The sequence below is a fragment of the Alosa sapidissima genome, chromosome 3, assembly GCF_018492685.1.
Source record: "Alosa sapidissima isolate fAloSap1 chromosome 3, fAloSap1.pri, whole genome shotgun sequence".
NCBI classification, from domain to species: domain Eukaryota; kingdom Metazoa; phylum Chordata; class Actinopteri; order Clupeiformes; family Clupeidae; genus Alosa; species Alosa sapidissima.
Genome location: NC_055959.1, coordinates 15,398,184 through 15,420,847, shown reverse-complemented (window position 1 = coordinate 15,420,847; position 22,664 = coordinate 15,398,184). Strand labels below are relative to the sequence as shown.

General features: G+C 38.3%; 2 protein-coding genes and 2 gene segments (V, D, J or C); 1 reads left to right on the top strand and 3 right to left on the bottom strand.

Moving 5' to 3' along the window:
- The window catches only part of LOC121704901, a 589,105-nt gene that overhangs the window by 499,595 nt on the left and 66,846 nt on the right, over positions 1-22,664 (bottom strand). The gene's annotated exons all lie outside the window — the stretch shown is intronic.
- Positions 246-21,128, top strand: LOC121704690. Of its 5 annotated transcripts, none has more exons than XM_042085136.1 (4): positions 246-698; positions 19,590-19,901; positions 20,154-20,240; positions 20,439-21,128. In XM_042085136.1, exons 1-4 carry the CDS (start codon positions 647-649, stop codon positions 20,588-20,590), a joined length of 603 nt encoding a protein of 200 aa, XP_041941070.1. In that variant the 5' UTR covers positions 246-646; the 3' UTR covers positions 20,591-21,128. The 5 variants fall into 5 exon arrangements, with proteins under 5 accessions (XP_041941070.1, XP_041941069.1, XP_041941072.1 ...); XM_042085135.1 differs by having other exon boundaries at positions 255-698; positions 20,148-20,240; XM_042085138.1 differs by lacking the exons at positions 19,590-19,901; positions 20,154-20,240; positions 20,439-21,128 and adding exons at positions 2,371-2,682; positions 7,355-7,381; positions 7,522-7,906 and having other exon boundaries at positions 256-698.
- LOC121704704 lies at positions 12,354-12,881 on the bottom strand. The segment is given in 2 exon segments: positions 12,354-12,688; positions 12,774-12,881. Coding segments are annotated over 2 exon segments (366 nt in total).
- On the bottom strand, positions 13,728-14,260 carry LOC121704692. The segment is given in 2 exon segments: positions 13,728-14,050; positions 14,153-14,260. Coding segments are annotated over 2 exon segments (405 nt in total).

Sequence of the window (22,664 nt, the reverse complement as noted above, 5' to 3'; positions counted from 1 at the left end):
AGCAGGAAGTCACGTAAGAGGTACTGCAAGAGTCTGGCCATATATCTGGGAAACCAAGAGTGTGCCTGTGCTCTTGTGGAAGTCTGTTGTGTATAATGTCTCAGATAAATCTCATATCTCCATCTCATACCGACATCTACCTCTGAGCCTCATTCCTAATAGATATGGAATATAAATTTGATGGTAAATGATATAATGTCTTACATATCTGATCCCACATGTTTGCCCCATATATTTGTTTCTGATGTTGTGTTTAAACTTAAGTAAGCTGTGAGCACCTGAAAACCAGGTGGAAGAGGAAGAGGACAAATCATCATATAGCAGCTTTATGTGATTTACAGTACTAACAGAAACAAGATTTTAATCTTGTTTAAATGCCGATTTCATTCTCATTACAGAGTTCAAGTTTCTTTTGTTTTTCTGATTTTTCTGGAAAAAAAGGTTTAAATATTGAATTGTGATGCCACACCAATGGCTAAGCCTAGTTGTTGGTTGGCTGTTCTAAAGAGAAATCATGTCCAACACATCAATGAATTTTGAAAGCAGCAATGTAACAATGTTATGCAGTAAGTAGAAACTGACAATGCACCAAATGTTTTGCTTAGTTTAATAATGATGCAAACAACTCCTTAGGTCTTGTGATTTTATGATTCACTGTGGGTGGAACCAGATGTTTGGATCAGGCACTTGGCTTACAGGTATGAAACATATAAACCGTATAAAACTACTATTTTTAGTTTGTCATTGCTGAATTTGACTATAAATGAACGACTTTAAAAGGGGGGAATAGTAGTGGTGATGGCAATGCACATTACAAAGGCTATAAATTAATATTTTTATTTATTATACTGTTATTCAAATAATTCCAGAACATATGTGAATAGTCATAAAACAGCATTTGAGGTTATGGCATCAATATATTTAGTTTGTGGAGACGTAAAATGAGGTTGCTAATAAAGCAGCTGATGCATGGTTGAGTTATTGTAGTAGAACATTTCACTGTGGGGGGGTCTCTGTTTGGATCAGGCACAAGACTCTATGTGACAGGTGAGAATTATGTCATAAAAAATTACCTTGACATTTTTATAAAAGAGCTTACAGGCATTTGTCATTTGTATTAATTCATGTAACATTGAAAAGGATAGATAATCAGGAGACCTCTAACTGTCTATTTTGAGAGTGAATGTTATAATAAGCAGTAACAAAAAACTAACATAATTGTATTGGATTTAAAAATGAAAACATTTCTGCTCAAAGAAATGAATCGGTTTACTGAACTCTGACCTGTTTCTACTCAAGAGAAATAAAGAGTAAAACATTTTGTTGAACTGAAGAATTGAACTTTAGTTGAGACAAGAGGAAGGCTAAAATTAAGAAATTCAAGCCAATGGTCAAAATTGATATTAAATTGAGCTCAGTTGTGTCTAGGACAAATAGATTAGAGACAGAAGAGTTTTTTCCCTTCCTCTGGTCAGACATTTTTGCCTTGGCAATTTCAATTGTTTTAACAGTTAGCATATGTATGTGTAAATATTATTATCAAAAGAATTGTTCACAAAATGTAAGTTCTTTTGATGAAGAAATTACTGATTCATGAGGTGATCGTTAGATAGTGAAAATATTCATATTACAGTACACGTGAGAGCATGTGGAGCTGTTTGGCATGTTCTGCATGTGGGGCATTATGTATTTTTATAACATGTTGCTTGCATCACATTCAAAATGACCATATATGTTCTATTCATTTGTGATTTTCAACATTTGATATGTTGTCTGTGTTTATTTGCATTTTACACAACGTCCCATATGTATACAGCTCTGGAAAAAATTGAGAGACCACTCCACACACTGACATTCAAATGAGTTGACGGTCATATTCAAATTTGCAGTGGTCTCTTATGTACAGTATACCGGTATGCTATATTAGTTAATTGACCGTACACCATGCCATACCATAATCTATTGTTCTCTTTAACAATGTTTTAACTTTGCTGAAGAATAGAATTATGTCCGTAATATTATGTTTGATTTCAGATATGTTGTAGTTAGTTTGTTTATTTGTTTTGTTGTCTGTCTTGTATGTCTTGGTGTCACGGGTACGCTGGTGACTACGCCGCTCTGTCCGGAATGTTTTGTATTGGTTATTTTTTAAATGTATTTGTCATGTCTTGATGTCATGGGCACGCTGGTGACTACACCGCTCCATCCGGCATATTTTGTCTTGTTGTTTGGCTATGTGTCTTGTTTGTGGAGTGCTTTGGGTTGCACTCTGTGCATGTTAAATGCGCTTTAAAAATAAAACTAACTTGACTTGACTTGACTTAATTATGTAGTTTGTTTCATGATCTGCCATTTGTCTCACAAATTCAGACAAATCCATCCATGAACCTAAAGTGTCCGTCTATTCTACCATCAAACCTCAACAAGGGAAGAACACCTTTCTGTGCCATGCCAGTGATATATTCCTGGATATGGTCAGATTCCACTGGAAGGTGTTGAAAGATGATAACTGGGTCAACGTGGAGAAGAGTGATGGTGAGGTGCTGGAGTCGAGCTTCTCAGATAAGACAAGGACCAGTATGATGATTATTGACAAGCAGAAGGCCGATGCCAACCGCTATGCCTGCTCAGTCGAGCCCAACAGGGAAGGAAAAGAGAGCGAGCCTCTGGAGATAAAGAAAGGTACCGCTACTGTTTGTTCCTCTGGCTAGTATTTGAAAAAATTTCCTGTTTGAAATCTTTATTAATCTTTATTATCTTTATAATCTTTATATGAAGCGGTCATATAGGGATTGTCAAAGTTTTTTTTTTTTTTTTTTTTTTCCGTCATCTACTTTCTGAATTTTTGGTCAACGATACCCGGGACACCGAAACACCGGGGCACATGAAATTTGGTGGGTATGTAGCCCCACTAGACTTTTAAGGAAAAATTTAGTTTGGTCCCCGGGGGCCACTCCCCCACCGCGCTGGGCCCCCCGAAACCCAAAAAATGCAGTTTTTCCTAAATAACTACCTGAACCGTGGCACTGAGGATGAAGAATTTTTTATGGTATGTTGGTCTCAAGGGCCCACATCAACCTGGCCCATAATCACTCATTTGTGATTTGCACCCCCCCAGTAAAAAATGAAAATGCAATATCATTCAGCTTTAATCACCCCTATCTTCAGTTAAGATGTTCAGAACTGCACCAAATTTTATGTGTATGATTGACCTGGCATTCTCTGGGGGAATGCCAAGTTTCGTAGAATTTCATCCATGGGGGGGTCTTAAAAAATGTAGGTTATGTGTACATTTAGTGACTGTACACTCATTGGCCTGTAGATGGCGGTGCACACATATACACATGCACACACACACAGGCACGCACATACTATCGTTATCGGCAATTAGAATGGCCGATACATAATTACAAATTTAGTAGGATGAAAGGAAAGCCAAATATTCATCATCATCATCATGGCTGCATTTCCAGTATTGGCGATACGTAGTCGTTTGTCCACTAGATGGCGCATCGTTGCAGTGAGACGTAATTTTGTTGGAAGTTAAAAGTGGTTTGGAAAAACAGTGGATGCTTCCTACAAGGACTGTAGTTTGCCGCAGAGAACGTCTAATAAGGATAGGACGATTTCCACATGAAATGTAATTCCCATTTCTTCTTGAAGCCGAAATAAATCTGAGAATGTTTATCGCACATGCTTGGTTTTTACTGCAGGTAGGCTACGTTAATCTTATACAAGTTATATCCTAGGACGTAGGTAAAATAATGTTAGGCTACCGTTAGCATTGGTTGAGTGATGGAGGCCAATTTGATTATTGATGTATTTGTAGAAAACCATAAATGCGGTTATAGGCTACCAAGCAAATTGATAACAGCACTAATTGTATCTTTTGACTTTCACCTCGTTTGCTTATGACCGTAACCTAGGCTACTAACAGGAGCTAAGTGAGTTAGCCACAACACGTTCGCTACGTGATGGTTTTCTAATGGAAAAAATATATGGGCTTCCTGAAAGATAACCTGTCTATGATGCATCCTAAACACCGAGCTGGGACATTTCTGCTCAAAGTCTCAAAAAGCATCTGAGTCAACGTTCACTCCCAAACACCCATATAGGCTACTTCAACCCTTTATTTTCAAAGGTGATTCAAGTAAGGAAGAGCATGGCTCAAAGTAAATTAACTAGGACTGAAACTACATAAATTCGTCAAAGTGAATCATTTGTGTCAACTCGCCGCAATGTAGATGTATTAACGCACCTGTGATGATCTACATCTCCATTTAAACCAAATGTTTTAGAGCGCACGTTGAGAGATTTATCCAGGGCAGGGCTGTAGCCTACACATTTGTTGCACGCAAAAATCATTCTTTGCGATGGATGATTTAGTACCGGTTTAGCACCGGTCCGATACAGTTTTGCCTATACCGTGAGACTGAGACGCTTTTTGTTTGTTCGAAGTGCGTGTTTAGGGTGTGAGAGGGGAGTCGATGTGCTTTGATTTCAGCTTGTTAGTTGTAGTCTATGTGATTAAAAACACGTGTGTGTGTGTGTGTGAAGTATCCAAACAATGATAACGCTTTCATTGTGGCTGCTTTAGCCACAGACCTTGAGCTACTGTACAGTGGATTGGGTTCCATTTAGAAGTGTCCACTTAATTTGTGCTTTCCGTGATTCACACAGCTGCGTGAAATGTATTACTACTGATATGTAAAACTATTAATATTTATTACACGGCTCTTCATAGTGCTGCAGAATGCTCCATTCACTTGAATGGGCCTTCCCAACGTTCGGCGGTCTGCTAATTCTGAATAACAGACCGTTGCTAAGTATAACAGACCGCTGTCAAGGAAAATGGGCTTTGTGCTTCTAAGTCAATTCTTTCATATATCACACGCAAGGATTGGAACTTCATTCAAAAGTGAAAGCAGACGGTTGATCAGCTGTGTTCTAAAGAATGTTTGATTCAAGTTCAGCGAGTGTTGTTGCGAACTATTTGTTTCTCAGCAAAAGCCATGATGAAACGGTAACAAATAGGCTATAGCCTAGGCTATGTAGGCTAAAGAGTCATATCGTGGGGAGTTTATTGTGTCGTTTTGGTAAGTAGCCGTGTAATAAGCGGGATAATGTATAGAACGCCAGTCATTGTCGGGAGATAGGTCCCTTCAGGGCGGAACAAGACCCCTCCACTGCGCGTCGGGGTCCGGTTCGTCCTGTCGGGACCTATCTCCCAACAATGACCGGCGTTCTATACATTATCCCTTACATAACTTTTCGCCAAGAGATGGCAGCTTAAGTCCGCTTGATACTGTAAGCCATTGGTTCCCAAGGGAGATTTTATTTGGGTCGCCAGCATAGCTTAGTGACAATTTATGTTGTGTAATAGGCCTAGCATAGTGCCTACCTTATATAGTTTGTTAACAGTCATGGTTTTGTCATAACTCCGTCTATGCATTTTTGCATTTAGAATAGGGAGGGAAAGTAATCTCATCGCCATCTAGTGGTTGCGTTCCTAGAGTTTAGCGGAGGGGATGGGATTTTTTTTTAGAAAAAATATATCTCGGTGTACATTGGAATCTTAATTTAATGCCTTCCATATGTTGGGGTCACCTCAAGTGGGGTCGCTTCAAGTGGTCATACCTTATTTTTAGGATCAGTTGAATTGTTTTGAGTTTTTGTCGTAACATGGTGATAACAAACTACAGTTGCATGTGACGTCACAGGTTTGGGCGCTTAATCTCTAACTGATCAATACAGCAATTTGCTTACATATTTTTGTAATAACGGAAGGTGATGTAAACTGCGTGGTGATAACCTTTATGTCTGGATAACTGGTGTTGTGCTTCTACTCACATGAAGAGCTGGCAGTAAGTGTTAAGTGGCAATGCTAACCAGGCTAATAAACAAACCATGCTACCATGAGTAAGGTCGAAGGGTAAAGTCACGTGGCTTTTTTGTAGTTCGTTTATGAAACAAAACGAGCCATTTCGATTTTTTTAAATAAGGCAAAATATGGTCTGACATTTTCACAGTTAGAAGATTATTACTGTATAGACACTGAAAAATATTTTTGGTGGATAAGATCGCTGATTTGGCTTCACAGTATTTTTAAAAAAAATAGGTCTATGGGACTTAACATTGGAGCTGCTCTTCGATAGGAACGCAACCACTTGGGGCGCTGGTTTTCACTTTCCCTCCCTATAGCTCTGAAACCGGGGGGGCGAACACGTCGCAGGGGGGGGGGGGGGGGGGGGGGGCGCCAAAATTAAACAATATTTCTACTGGGCGCCTACCATGGACTAGGCTGGGTGAACTTTTCGACTTCTTAAAAGATTGAGCTTGGTCTAGCGAAAGCCAGACTAACCATGGACCTCATAGTTGCAAAATGCAAGGGAACATGAATCAGCCTATTATTTGCACAAACAATAACGGACAGTAGCTCTTCAACTTGGCCCATTAAGATGTGTATGAATAGTCTAGCAAAGCATTTCATGAATGCCCTTTTGGACATGTCAGTTATTTGCACCACTGGGTAAAACTGCATTGTGTTTTAGACTACTGGTATTTAATTTGTGCATAGACAATAAAGCTGAATATCATATGAACTAGATGACTAAACATATGCATATGTAGAAGAAGAAACATTCACAAAAATCCATGACATGACCTCTCTTCTTGATAGCTGTTGAAAACTGCATGGAACTGACAGGGATTGTTTTGTTTAATAATAATAAATAAATAAATACATTATGCTGCTGCTTTCCCAAATACAATGTAGCCTACAGGTCAGTGTACCTTTCATCAGTCCAGTTGCAATGGATGGACTGTGATGAACTGCCCTACATGTGATTGTTTAGATATTTTAAAGGTTTTATAACAATGCTACAAATTTTTTGGCAAGTGCTACAAATCTATTCACCTTTGCAGCGCCAGTAGGCTACTTTGTGTGCGCTGCAAATACACATTCCAAACAAGCATACACAAAAGTTTCAAGAGTGGGGGTTGGAGTAGAAGATGGAGACAAATTCATTAATATGGTTTATTTTCGCGGCATGGATGTACAGGACTGCGCGGCGGTCATATTTTGTACCGCTATGCGGTACATCTAGTTTATTATATGTTTCTTAATATGTGGGGTGAATTCTAAAAAAGATTAAAAAGCAACATTTTAAAGCAATCCTACTCTCCATCTTACATGTTTTATATGTGTTAATCAATTCATTGAATTGTATTTAACTATACATTGCATTTTAATTGTATTTCATTCTATGATTTTTGGTTGAAGCCACAGAAGCGCAAACTGAACCTGGTCCAACTACAAGCTTTCTTGCAATAACCTGCCCACCTGCCAACACAGCTATATCCAAGCCACTCATACCAGATGGTAATAATAATGATAATAATAATAATAATAATATATCTACTGACATTAATATCCCCCTGCAAATTATAAATAAAATGTGATGTAAAGATTCACTGTATACTAAGTTCTGCTTCGATATGCATGTGTTTGTGTTTTGACAGCGTGTTCTGGAGCTGCACGCAGTCTATATCTGGCAACATGGATGTACACTCTTATGATTTTTAAAAGCATGGTGTACTTCTGTGCCATCTCCTACTTCTTATGCACTAAGAATGTGGGAAGGAATCCCTCCTGTGACAGGAAAGCTCCATGACACCATGACTGTGGAGCTGAGAGATTTTCTTATTCTTCATTAACAGCATACTTTTGTGATGCTAGTGTAAAATCAGAAGCCATTGATCTTTGTCATATTCTCTTCTCTCAGCAAATATTATTTTTCAATAGAACTCTCTATGAGTGTTTTTGCACATTATTTCCTCTTTATTTTCTCCGATGTATTTTTTAATGTTTATCTTTTTTTGCTTTATTGCTTTATGTTTTGATGTGCACACATAGCATCTTAAAGCTGATTGAATTATTGTGTTATTCTATTACTATATTTTCTGTGCAGCTCAAAATATACTATATATTTTCTATCTTAACATTTATTCTTATCAGTCAAAACCATTGTTTTTAGAAACAAATGATTCTGCTGTTATGTCGTTGTTTAAAAAAGGCAAATGCTGATTTACTTATATAAGATTAAATTAAACTGTTTTACTACATGAAATTATTTGATCACCTGGTTATAGCTAATACTGTAATTGTGATGTAAACTACAACATTTGTATGTACATTTTTAGAACATCAAATGCAACACTTTTGAATAAACAGCATATCCAAGACTTCACAACTGACGTTCTTGAGAGGAAATACGTCAAAAGGATAAAGAAACAAATACTCATGAACTGAATGTCATACACCCTAAAATAATATATGATTAATATTATCTGTCAATATTTGTCATTTTAATGACATAAATAAATGTCCCCTGCACATGTTTATGGTTAATAAGCAACAGGTGAATACAGGTCCCTCTGCCATGTCTCTCAGCCAAGGGGTTCTCTCAAGACCTCTGACCTACACTGATAATACTATATGTTTGTGGAGCTCAATTCAAATCTGATTAATAAATCAAAGGCATTAGTGCACTAATCTAGATTTAAAGAAGCATATGCATGTAAAACATCATAATAAGCAATTTACATATACAGTACTCAAGTACTGTATATCAAGTCTAAACAGTTCACATTTGTTAATTGTAGTTTCAGACACTGCATTTTTTCAATCGCTTTTATTTCTTTAAAAATGATTGACCTGAGAAAAAGCATAGAAACCTAGCTGTATTTTTTTGTTGTTGGTATTTGACTCTTTGTTTTTCACAGTTCAGCGTTTTACTCAATTTTAGTTCCCAATCCCATAAATAAAAATAAGCAACTTGTAGGCACAAGGTTCAAAGATTACCTTAAACCTTGTGCATTGTGCCTAAATTGTACAGTACATGTTACTAGTGTGGTACAAAAATGAGCACAGAGCTTTTGAAACTGCTGGCGCTCTACAGGCACGATGAGAGAACATGTGGTTAATGTGCAAGAGACACTAAGCCAGCACTTACTGGAAGGAAAGAGTAGCAGTTTAACCACAGTTGATGGTGTGAGATAGCAGAGGGGTTTTTAATTGTCTGCTTTGTATCTACATTATTATTTGTGGTCAAGGGCGTATGCAGAAGAGCAAAACATGAGCACCTAATCTTACTTGAACTCAACTGAATAACTCACAAAAGCAGTAAGTTATCTTCTCTGTCACCCACAGAGCAAACACCTGTATTCCCATAAATGCAGTTAATATTATTGTATGTGGGTAAACAAATGTTTACAGACTGATAAAGCAAGGTATAATAATAATGAAATCAAAAACACAATCTGGACCAACCCCATAATTGTTAAAATATGGCAAATATTATGACAGCATGCATTATTTTCCACAGGTGGTGTTGTGTCAAAATGATTGCCCACCAATAGAATAAAAAATAAGACTCTCCTTCCACATAGTGCATGAGCACTACATCAGGTATGGCTACCAGGAGAGCAGTGAGCCAAATAAGGACTGAAGTTCTAGAGATTTGGGCCCAGTAAGCCCTGACACAGAATAGTGCCGGATGTCATTCAGTAGTGATATCCTATGTGTGGTGTCATCATCTCAGAGATGACAATTCTGTTTCTGTTAACATCACTATTGTAAAATATTACAGAATGTCCTAGTGTGGTCCAGGTCCAGTTTTCTACCCACAGTAAAATGGTGTAAATGTAATATGTTTAAGTAGTGTAGATGTGAAAATAATCATAACTGAGTATTGATGTGTTTTAACTGAGCAGTAGACTGCAGTTGTTACTGCATCTACAGTCAAGATGGACAATCAAGCTCTTAGTTTTTGTATGCATCAGTGGTTGTTTGATCTCACAGTGAGTCTCGGGCACAGTAGTACACAGCTGTGTCTCCAGCCTGTAGATTCTGGCCCTGTAGAGTCACTGTGTTACTCGTGGTGTCTCTGGAGACGCTGAACTTGTTCTTGTTCATAGTTGTTCATAGTTTATCACTATGGTGCTCCTCGCCATCATAATCTATGGCATTGATCCACTCCAGAGATTTTCCTGCTGGCTGCCGAATCCAACCTGTTCTAAAGTAGCTGCTAGTAGTGATTGACATCCCAGATACTTGGCATGTAATCCTTAAGTTTGCTCCTAGCTTTGCAGCCACTGAGCTTGGCTGGGTGTGCTCAATGCCATCCACCACTGAAAATGAAAGAATATCAGATATAAAACAAAGCTGTACCCCTTAATGACCTTCACCAATAGCAAAACATATCCATTTCTGAGAACTCACCGAAAAGAAATGAGAGCAGACACAACACCAGTGACACAGGAAACATAGTACACTGCTCTTCTTAACCCCCACATCACACCATGAAATGCATCCACCCCTTAAATAGAGAAAAGGGGAGGGGATATTTGCATATTTAACAGATCCCACAATGTGTTCAGTTATGTTTATGTTAAGAGTATAAAATGTGGTTGTTATTTTATTTCATAAATCATATATCATGGGAGACTGTTCCTCTCAGTTCTATTTCCATGCCTAGAAAACAATTATTTGTATGTGCTCATGTAAATCAGATGAATTATCAATGAATGAGTAGCAAAATTAATAGATGGATACATGATCGAAGGTTTGGGAACCCAGGGAAGTGAGGGAGAGTTATAAAAAGAGCTGATTATGTCAGTATTCACTATTCTGGATTAACACAGGACAGCTTGAGTGGAGTTGTTATATTCTGGTGATATTGATATATTCACTTATTTTCTGAAAGGAGCAGCTATTGCTGTCTTACAATGCCATCTACTGGCCATGCATGTAACAGTTTATTTTTTTTAAAAATCAAACAATGTATTCATCACAATAACATCCAATACAGCTCAGTCAAGCATTTATTATACTGTGGCGTCTAGCAGGGTAGGAATAAATTCTCTGTTTTGAGGCCAGGGACAGCCACCCATTTCTAGGGACAATATGAGCTGTGATTGTCTCTAATGAAAAAAAGAAACATTTTATCTATCATATTTTTTTCATAAGTTATAGATTAATGTATTTTTTATTTAATGTAATTTTGTTCAGGCCCCCAGTTGGCCTCTAACACTGTGATATCGAGCACAGTAATATACAGCTGTGTCTGCAGTCTGCGCACTCTGGCCCTGTAGAGTCACTGTGTTACTGGAGGTGTCTCTAGAGATGCTGAACTTGTTTTTCAGTGACTCCTTGTAATATAAGCTTTCTCTTCTTCCACTGTCGATGTACCCAATCCACTCCAGAGCTTGTCCTGATGGCTGTCGAATCCAAGCTGTGGCATAGCTAGTAATTTACAGTTGATGGTCAAACTTTGACCCGGCTGGATGACCAGTGAAGCTGGCTGAGTGAGCTCATTAGAATACACACCTACAAAAGAAAACACAGAAATAGGTTGGTAAATAGACCATAGAGTGACCCAATTTGAATGAGATCCATCATGTATGTTCTTAGCATACTCACAGGTTATGAGAGGCAGCAGCACAGAAGCAGGCAGCATGTTTGTATTCATGAGGAAGTGACTCCACTGCACCTTCCAGACCACAGAGGCTGAAGTGGTCGTGTCTTTTTATCTGCTGAACTTGTTCTTCAGGGCATTGTTTTCATTTTTGAGGAATCCCTCCTGCCTGACAAACCCAGGCTGTTCCATAGTTGCTATCTGTAATGGATGCTCCCGTCACATAACACTTTGCAGTGTATTAACAGGTGCTTGGTTGGTTGTCGCCGGGATGCAGAGCAGAGCAGAGCAGAGTTCAGTAGGGTGACAGCCGCAGGAAAAGAAGCTTCCTTCCTCTGAACCTGTAACCCCTCCAGAAGGGGAGTGGGGTGAACAGTCTGTGGTTGAGGTGAGAACTGTCTTTGATGATGCTGTGCTCCTTGCCCAAGCATCGCTTGCCTTGGATGGCCTCGATGGCGGGGAGTGAGAACCGGTGATGCGTTGGTCAGTTTTTACCACCTTCTGCAGTGCTTTTCAGTTGTAGGCAGAGCAGTTGCCATACCAAACTGTGACACAGTTGGTGAAGATGCTCTCGATGGTGCAGCGGTAGAAGTTCAACAGGATCTGAGGAGATAGGTGGACCTTAAAGAATGTGCATAACATATACGCATGCATGGCCACTGCTCTTACTTCCAGTGAAACTAGTTAGGCAGTAATGCTGTGGTTTTGGAGTGCAAAAGTAAGAGACTGTTTTGATACTTTGAGGTGTTGGACAGTCATCAGGTCATTCCTGTGACTGAATGAGCAGCTGTTATGTTACTAGTATGGACCATCACTGCCCCCTGATGGTTATCTGATTGCTCATTGCAAGGCATTGACAATGTTTTTGTACATCTCCTCTCAGTGTTTGTGTCACGGTGCTTCTCTTGCACAGTAATACACAGCAGAGTCCTCTGCCCTCAGACCAGACAGTTTCAGGTACACCATGCTGTTGGGGTTGGTTCTGGTGATTTCAATGCGTCCTTGGGCACTGCTGGCATAGCTGGTGCCACTAGCATCATTCCAAATAGCACCCATCCACTCCAGTGCTTTCCCAGCAGGCTGTCTGATCCAGTGCATGTGGTAATTCCCAAAAGTAAACCCAGATCCTTTACAGGAGAGACTGAGAGTGTCACCAGGTTTTCTCAGTACTGCACTGGAGGGAATAGACTCCAGACTTTGACTTTTCACCGCTGCTGAATAAAGAAAAGAGGCAAATTGTCAGAGTACATCTCTAGTACCAATCTGAAAAGGGATTTGATATTCAGAGACACTCACAGGCTATGGTGCTGAGTAGCAGCATCAGTGAGAGTGTGTCCTTCATCCTGTGGGTGTTGATGTGAACTCAGCTGCAGCTCACAGTTCTGCAGCTCCCCATAAGTACTGATGGACACCCAGCACAGAGTTTGCATAATCATGGCAGCAAGCAGGAGGTCATACAAGAGGGTATGATGTCATTTATCTCCACATACAGAATGTCTTCGGCATCTATTAGGTTTGTTTCATTCTTTCTTTTGTTGGTTGGTTAGTGTCAGCTAACAGAAATACCTTTGTGGAGGCTTAATATATATACTGAATTTTGTAAACTAATTATTCCAACTAAGTTGTGGCAGTCCTTATTGTGAAAAGATGACAGAGTGATCCATAGGAAGAGTAAGACTAAGAATAATAAAAACTGGTTATGTGCTATCTATTGTCTCAGAGATGCACAAGTTTGTCTATTTAAGTATGGAAACACTGACATTTTTTCTGCTGTAACTCAACACCTTATTTATTGTAATAAAAAATGTATACGTTAATATTGCACACTTGAGGAAAACAATGTCCACTACAAGTGTGCTTGGAGGTTGTCTACATTTATTCAAATACTGCACAGATCACAGATCCCTTTGGCACGTTAACTCGCTGCTTTCTTTTCTCTCACTTCAGTTTTGTTTTCTCTCTTTTTTAAGTAGTTTGTACTGAATTAAGCCTCTGATTGTATTTTATCTTACAGTCACCTACTGCTGAAGAAATGACTACATGCATGACTAAATACATTAATAAAATGGACATAAATGAGACAAATCATGGGGGGTATACCACAAATGTACTGTTATAAATACTATATCTAACCATATTTGCAATATATGAAGCTGTTTTAATAAGACATTTTTATTAAACTCATTCTGCATTAAAGTAATATAACTGATTACTAGGAGAGTTTTTGTCAGTGTAAGTGGTTGTTTTCTGTCACAGTGACTCTCGGGCACAGTAGTACACAGCTGTGTCTCCAGCCTGTAGATTCTGGCCCTGTAGAGTCACAGTGCTGCTGGAGGTGTCTCTGGAGATGCTGAACTTGTTTTTCAGGGCATTGTTTTCATATTCGGTATTCTGGTAGAGGAGTGTGTTGATCCACTCTAGAGGTCTCCCTGCTGCCTGACGGATCCAGGCTGTTCCATAGTAGCTGCCATCTGTAATGGAAGCTCCAGTCACTTTGCAGGTAACAGTCAGAGACTCTCCTGGCTTTACCATGATGGAGCTGGGCTGAGTGTGTTCAATAGCACAATCTACCCCTGTAAAACAAAGCAGAACCCAACATTTGAACAAATAAAACACATAAAAATACAAGTTATGTTCAAAGTACTTATGTTCAACAAATAAGTCATTAGACCCACATGTCACCACCAGTATAAGCATCAGGAAACATGTTTGTGTTGAGGAGGCTGATGTGAGTGGCATGGCTCGGGCGTGCTCCATGATCTGATGAAGAAATGAAAGTCACACAGAGTATTTATACATGGAAGATGGAAGGTGGAATTTGCATTCAGATGTACTGCATATACATTTTTATTGTCTGTAAAAGGTGTTGGTGTCATGGGTCATGTAATGGACGTACTGTTGTGTTATACCTCCCCCTACTGACTAAGAGTTGTGTTTTTATGTAACAACACAAAATATACACAGGATTGGTAGGCGTACTGAAGCACAAGAATGAAAATATTTAAAAACAGGGTCAGAAAAAAATAATACACATTATAATTTGATGCCATACTATTTGGACTGGGTACTAAATGTGATACCTATATTAAATTGTTATCTGCGTTGAACTAATCCATGGGTTTAATGTGATTCGCTGTAGTAATGCATTCATTTCCCATTGCGTATTTCACATCAGTAAAGTGTATTAGCAGACAGTCTGGTATTGATGGGCTGACTGACTCTGTTATATCTGACAGCTGAAGTGGAATGTTAAAAAAACAATCCCCATCCACACTGACTCTCATCAACCATCTTTCTGAAGTTGCGTTTCCTTTGAAACTAGTGACCAGTGACCTGAGAGACTGACTGAAAGGAATAGATGTAAAATTCCTCTTGATAACAGGGTGAATGAGGAAGAGAACAAATCACCATGATGTGCAGCTTGATATTATTTAAGAACAGCAACCAGGTTTTATATGCAGATTTGTTTTTCTTATATCATAAGCTTCAAGTGTCTTTTGTTCTTTGGATTTTAGTTTTTTTTTAAATGTTGAATTGCTTTGATGTACTGCATTTAACTCTCAGGTTGGCTTTGAAGGAAACGTGTGTCTCACCTCAGGATGTCAGGTCTGCAGTTTCATTCAGACATAGAACATTGAATTGTTTATACTATAATAATCACATGCAGTAAGAAAAAATAAATGAATTTGTCAAATGTTCAATATGCTTTTGTATGTGTTTCCATTTAGGCAAGACAACTGTGATTGTGATGTTGATGCTGTAAGAGCCGTGTCTGCCTCCAGAAAAGATTTCCTACATGACAACAACAGCCACAGTGGAAACCATCTGGTGTTTTTGTACATCTCCTTTTGAGACTTTGGTCACTGTGCACGTCTTGCACAGTAATACATAGCAGAGTCCTCCTCTGTCAGACCAGAAATCTTCAGATATGACATGCTTTTGGAATTGTCCTTTGTTACGGTAGCACGCCCGTTCATTCCTGTTGCATACCATGTGTTCCCATTGCTTGTATCGATGTGTCCAATCCAAGTGAGAGGCCCTCCAGCTGGTTGACGAACCCAACTCAAACCATAGCTACCAAAATTATAGCCAACAGCTTTACATGAGATGCTGAGTGTTTCACCAGGCCCTTTCTGGACAGGAACCAAGGGGATGGACTCCAGACTCTGGCAGTTTAGACCTAAATCAGCAAAAGTAACAGAACAATGGTTAGCGTAAAGGAAAACACGTAAATAATGTTCCTTTAATGATAGTTCATATGATGCGTAGTGTTGTTCAGACTAGCAGCATCAGTGAGAGTGTGTCCTTCATCCTGTGGGTATTGATGTGAACTCAGCTGCAGCTCACAGTTCTGCAGCTCCCCATAAGTACTGATGGACACCTAGTGCTGAGTTTGCATAATCATGGTGGCAAGGAGGAAGTAACGTAAGAGGTAAGACTGGCCATGTAACTCTCTGGGAAGAAAGTACTTATATGATCTCCACCTGCCTCATTCCTAAATAATAGTATAAATGTCATGGTAATCAACTTTCTGATGTTGTGTTAAAACTTTAAAGTAACATGATCTGAGCGACTGAAAGGAAACTTCTACCTGAAGACAAGGTGGAAGAGGAAGAGGAGGAAGGAATCACCATATAGGCCTATGTGGTATCTTTATCTGATTTAACAACAGAGACCAGATTATAAATGCTGATTTCTTTCTTAGGTAACACTTTGTAATAACTATGCTATTAGCATTTATTAAGCAATTGTACAACATGATTTATTCCTCATTTCTAAAGCATTGTTCCTACATTAATTCTTATCAGTAAAGCATTTGTTACACACAGTTATACAAGGTTTCTTCATAGTAAATAAACCCACCCGGTGGCTGATGCATCTGTCATCACTGTCACACAATGCAACATGCTGGTCAGTGACGCCCCCCTGTGATGGAAACTCCTCCAGACAGTGAGAGCTTTCATGCACTGAGAGATAGGGTATATGGCAGTGCCTGTCCCTGACCGGGGTGTAACCTGTGGCACGCCATATCTATAAACGCATCATGCATAATAAGCCTATAGGCAAGGCTACTGCCGTGGAAGCCATCATGATCATGCCCAGTCATCTCTGGCAGAGTGAGCATGCTTTTTGCATGGTTCACAATAAAACCCAATCTCCAAATTAAATATGCAGCTACAATATCTCACTATTGTAATCTCACACTGCCACCTGCTGACTGGAATTGAGAATAGGGAGTGTATTTGTATGGCACACAGAGCCTTTCTGTAACTGTGGTATCCTGCACAGTAATACACAGCAGAGTCCTCTGCCCTCAGACGAATCAATTTCAGATACACCATGCTGTTGGGGTTGTCTCTGGTGATTTCTATCCGTCCTGTGCTGCTGGAATAGAAAGTACTGCCATCCTTATAGACAAAACCGACCCACTCCAGTGCTTTCCCAGCAGGCTGTCTGATCCAGTACATGTTGTATCTCCCAAAAGTAAACCCAGATCCTTTACAGGAGAGACTGAGAGTGTCACCAGGTTTCTTCAGCACTGCACTGGAGGGAATGGACTCCATGTTTTGACTTTTCACTAAAAGTCTAAATAAAGACAAGAGGCAAATTATCAAACTACATCTCCAGTACCAATCTAAAAAGTGATTTGCCATTAACAGACACTCACAGGCTATGGTGTTGAGTAGCAGTATCAGTGAGAGTGTGTCCTTCATCCTGTGGGTGTTGATGTGAACTCAGCTGCAGCTCACAGTTCTGCAGCTCCCCATAAGTACTGATGGACATCCAGCACATAGTTTGCATAATCATGGCAGCCAGCAGGAAGTCACGTAAGAGGTATTGCAAGAGACTGGCCATGTAACCTCTGGGAAACCAAGAGTGTGCCCGTGCTCTTGTGGAAGTCTAGTGTTATGTCTCAGATAAATCTCATATCTCCATCTCATACCTCCATCGACCTCTGAGCCTCATTCCTAATAGATATGGAATATAAATGTAATGGTAAATGATATAATGTCTTACATATCTGGCCCCACATGTTTGCCCCATATGTTGCTGATGTTGTGTTTAAACTTAAGTAACTGTGATCTAAACAACAGAATGGAATCAAGATAGAAACGTCTACCTGAAAACAAGGTGGAAGAGGAAGAGGACTTACTAACAGAAACAAGACTTTAAATGCCGATTTCATTCTCATTACAGAGTTCAAGTTTCTTTTGTTTTGTTTCTTTTGTCTGGAAAAAAACAAGCTTTAAATATTAAATTGTGATGCCACACCAATGGCTAAGCCTAGTTTTTGGCTGGCTGTTCTAAAGAGAAATCATGTCCAACACATCAATGAATTTTGAAAGCAACAATGTAACAATGTTATGCAGTAAGTAGAAACTGACAATGCACCAAATGTTTTGCTTAGTTTAATAATGCTGCAAACTACTCCCTAGGTCTTTTATGATTCACTGTGGGTGGAACTAGATGTTTGGATCAGGCACTTGGCTTGCGGGTATGAAACATATAAACCGTTATTATACCATTTTTATTTTAGTTTGCCATTGCTGAATTTGACTATAAATGAACAAGTTTAAATGGGGGGAATCGTAGTGGTGATGGCAATGCACATTACATAGGCTATAAATTAATCTTTTTATATATTATACTGTTATTCATATAATTCCAGAACATATGTGAATAGTCATAAAATAGCATTTCAAGTTATGGCATCAATATATTTAGTTTGTGGAAAAGTAAAATGAGGTTGCTAATAAAGCAGCTGATGCATGGTTGAGTTATTGTAGTAGAATACTTCACTGTGGGGTGGACTCTCTTTGGATCAGGCACAAGAGTCTATGTGACAGGTGAGAATGTCATAAAACATACCTTGACATTTTTATAAAACAGCAAATCTTACAGGCATTTGCCATTTGTATTAATTTGTGTAACACTGAAAATGATAAATATATAGATAATCAAGAGACTTCTAACTGTCTATTTTGAGAGTGAATGTTATAATAAGTAGTAACAAAAAACGAACATAAGTGTATTGGATTTAAAGAGTGTAAACATGTTGGGCCAGTAACCACCGAGATGGAAACATTGCTGCTCAAAGAAATGAATCGGATCACTGAACTCTGACATGTTTCTACATAAAGAGTAAAATATTTTGTTGAACTGAAGAATTGAACTTTAGCTGAGACAAGAGGAAGGCTAAAATTAAGAAATTCAAGGCAATGGTCAAAATTGATATTAAATTGAGCTCAGTTGTGTCTAGGAGTAATAGATTAGAGACAGAAGAGTTTTTTTCCTTTCTTCTGGTCAGACATTTTTGCATTGGCAATTTCAATTGTTTTAATAGCCTATGTATGTGTAAATATGATTATCAGAAGAATGGTTCACAAAGTGTAAGTTCTTTTGATGAATAAATGATTGATTCATGAGGTGATTGTTAGATAGTGAAAATATTCATATTACACGTGAGAGCATGTGGAGTTGTTTGGCATGTTCTGCATGTGGGGCATTATGTATTTTTATAACATGTTGTTGGCATCACATTCAAAATGGCCATATATGTTCCATTAATTTGTGATTTTCAACATTTGATATGTTGTCTGTCCTTTTTGCAGCTAAATATGGGTTTATGAGATTGTACATTTTCATATTCTGTCTTTATTTGCATTTTACACAATGTCCCATATATATAGAGCTCTTGAAAAAATGAAGAGACCACTGCACATTTTCTGATGTCACCCTATGGTTGCTGAGTGACATTCAAATGAGTTGACGGTCATATTCAAATTTGCAGTAGTCTCTTAATTTTGAATATGATCGCAAACTCATTCGAATGTCAGTCAGCAACCGTAGGATGACATCAGAAAAATGTGCAGTGGTCTCTTAATTTTTTCCAGAGCTGTATTGTATATATACAATATGCTATAATAGTTAAATGACCATACACCATTTATCTTATTACCATTTGCCATATCATAATCTATTGTTCCATCAAAAATTTCTTAACTTTGCTGAAGAATACTATTATGTCTGTTCTGTTTGATTTCAGATATGTTGTAGTTTGTTTAATTATGTAGTTTGTTTCATGATCTGCCATTTGTCTCACAATTTCAGACCAACTCATCCATGAACCTAAAGTGTCCGTCTATTCTACCACCAAACCTCAACAAGGGAAGAACACCTTTCTGTGCCATGCCAGTGATATATTCCTGGATATGGTCAGATTCCACTGGAAGGTGTTGAAAGATGATAACTGGGTCAACGTGGAGAAGAGCGATGGTGAGGTGCTGGAGTCGAGCTTCTCAGATAAGACAAGGACCAGTATGATGATTATTGACAAGCAGAAGGCCGATGCCAACCGCTATGCCTGCTCAGTCGAGCCCAACAGGGAAGGAAAAGAGAGCGAGCCTCTGGAGATAAAGAAAGGTACCGCTACTGTTTGTTCCTCTGGCCAGCATTGGAATAAATGTTATAGTTGTCCTCTTTGAAATCTTTATTAAGCCTAATGTTTCTAAATATGTGGGGGGAGTTCTAAAAGATTAAAAAGACACAATTTAAAGCAAGCCGACTCTCCATCCTGCATGTTTTATATTTGTTATTCAATTCAGTGAATTGTATACTATCTATACATTGCATTTTAAATGTATTTCATTCTGTCAATTTTGGTTGAAGCCACAGAAGCGCAAACTGAACCTGGTCCAACTTCAAGCTCACTTGCAATAACCTGCCCACCTGCCAACATATCCAAGCCACGCATGCCAGATGGTGATAATAATAATAATAATAATAATAAAAATAATAATAATAATAATAATAATATTAATAATAATAATAGATATGCTGACATTAATATCCCCTTGCAAATTATAAATAAAATGTGATGCAAAGATTCACTGTATACACTTGTGATGTCACTATTTTTTAATGTTCTGCTTCGATATGCTTGCGTTTGTGCTTTGACAGCGTATTCTGGAGCTGCACGCAGTCTATATCTGGCAACATGGATGTACACTCTTATGATTTTTAAAAGCATGGTGTACTTCTGTGCCATCTCCTACTTCTTGTGCACAAAGAATGTGGGAAGGAATCCCTCATGCGACAGGAAAGCTCCATGATACCATGACTGTGGAGCTGAGAGATTTGCTTATTTGTTTGAATTTTTTTTTGTGTTGCTAGTGTAAGTCAAAAGATATTGATCTTCGACATATTCTCCCCTCTCAGCAACTATTATTTCCAATAGAACTCTCTATACACATCACTGTTTGTGCACATTATTTCCTCTTTATTTTCTTCCATGTTTTTTTATGCTTAATTACTTTGTTGTGTTTTGATGTGCACACATAGCACCTTAGACCTGATTTTGTCCTTTGTTATTCTATTACTTTATTCTCTCTAAAATATATTTTCTATCTTAACTTTTATTCTAATTCCATTTGCCCAATCATAAACATAATTTTTGGAAACAAATCATTTTGCTGTTATGTCATTGTATTACAAAGGCAAATGTTTCTCTTATGTAAGATTACATCAAACTGTTTTACCACGCAAAATTATTTTATCACCTGTGTATAACTAATACTGTAATTGTAATTCGTATGTATTGTTTTAGATGGTCAAACGCAACACTTTTGAATAAACAGTTTTAAGACTTCACTTCACTGACTTTCTTGTAAGGAAATGTGTCAAAAGGAAAAATAAATAAATACCCATGAGCATTTTCTCATACAGCCTAAAATAACATATAATCAATATTATCTGTCAATAATTGTCATATGTCAATTGTCAATTACTTCTGTACATGCTCCCTACACATGTTGTTTATCTGAATAGTTAATAAGCAACAGGGGAATACGGGTCCCTCAGCCATGTCTCTATCAGTCAAGGGGTTCTCTCAAGACTTCTGACCTGCACTGTTATGTATATATATATATATATATATATATATATATATATATATATATATATATATATATATATATATAACTGTCTTTGAACATACAACGTGAAGCTCAATTAAAGCCTGCTTAATAAATCAAACAATGAAGTGCTCTAATCAAGAATCAAATATGCATGTATCTAAATATAAGTTATAGACAGTACTCATGTAAATATAAATCAGGTTTCTCAGCCAAGTTTACTTGCATATAGAAGGAATTTAGTCGCTGCATTTATCTCATCCGTGAATTAGTGAACACACAGAGCACACAGTGAGGTGAAGCACACACTAACCCGGAGCAGTGAGCGGCCTTGCTACATCAGCGCTCGGGGAGCATGGGGTTAGGTGCCTTCCTCATGGACACTTCAGCCGTTCCTACTGGTCGGGGACTGAACCGGCAACCCTTCGGCTACAAGCCCGAAGCCCAAATACTCATAAAGTATTGTAAAACATTGTGCTCATGAAGTAGTGTTTGACCTGAAGAAAAACAGCACATTGGTACCCAACATTGTTGTTGTTTGTTTCTTTTTTTTATTTTTACAGTTCAGACACAAGGTTTTAAAACCTTGTCATTGTGCATAAATTGTACAGCACATGTTTCTAGTGTGGTACAAAAATGAGCACAGAGCTTTTGAAACTGCTGGCTCTACAGGCACGGTGAGATGTGGTTAATGTGCATCAGACACTAAGCCAGCACTTACTGGAAGGAAAGTGTAGCAGTTTAACCACAGTTGATGACTTGCAGTACTTGTGAGATAGCACAAGAACAGTCTGCTTTGCATCTGCATTATTATTTGTGGGTAAGGTGATCAAACAAGGGCATATGCAGAAGAGCAAAACATGAGCACCTAATTTTACTTGAAGTCAAACTGAATAACTGCTAAAAGCTGAAAGTTGGAAACACATCTATCATTTTAATATCTGTTTTTCTCCTCTTTGCCACCCACAGAGAAAAAAACACCTGTATTTCCATGAATGGAGTATTATTGTATTTGGGTAAACAGATGTTTACAGACTTATTTGATACAGCAAAGTATATAAAAGAAGAAAACATATTTTTTTATCTTTAACTGTCTACTTATGCCATAACGTTACCTCTGCTATAACTGAAATAAATAACATATGACAAGCACAATTTTTCTGCAATGTGCATAAACAAAAACACAATCTAGAAGCACACAATTGTTAAAATAAAGCAAATCTTGTGACAGACTGTGATATGTCAAAGTGATTGCCCACCAATACAATAAAAA

What these genes read in the sequence shown, in the direction of transcription:
- LOC121704690 (XM_042085134.1), top strand. Translation starts at nt 647, where the DNA reads ATGATTCACTGTGGGTGGAACCAGATGTTTGGATCAGGCACTTGGCTT. An exon ending in ATCAGGCACTTGGCTTACAG is followed by an intron (nt 699 to 2,370) that starts GTATGAAACATA and finishes TCACAAATTCAG; the next exon opens with ACAAATCCATCCATGAACCT. An exon ending in CAAGCCACTCATACCAGATG is followed by an intron (nt 7,382 to 7,521) that starts GTAATAATAATG and finishes GTGTTTTGACAG; the next exon opens with CGTGTTCTGGAGCTGCACGC.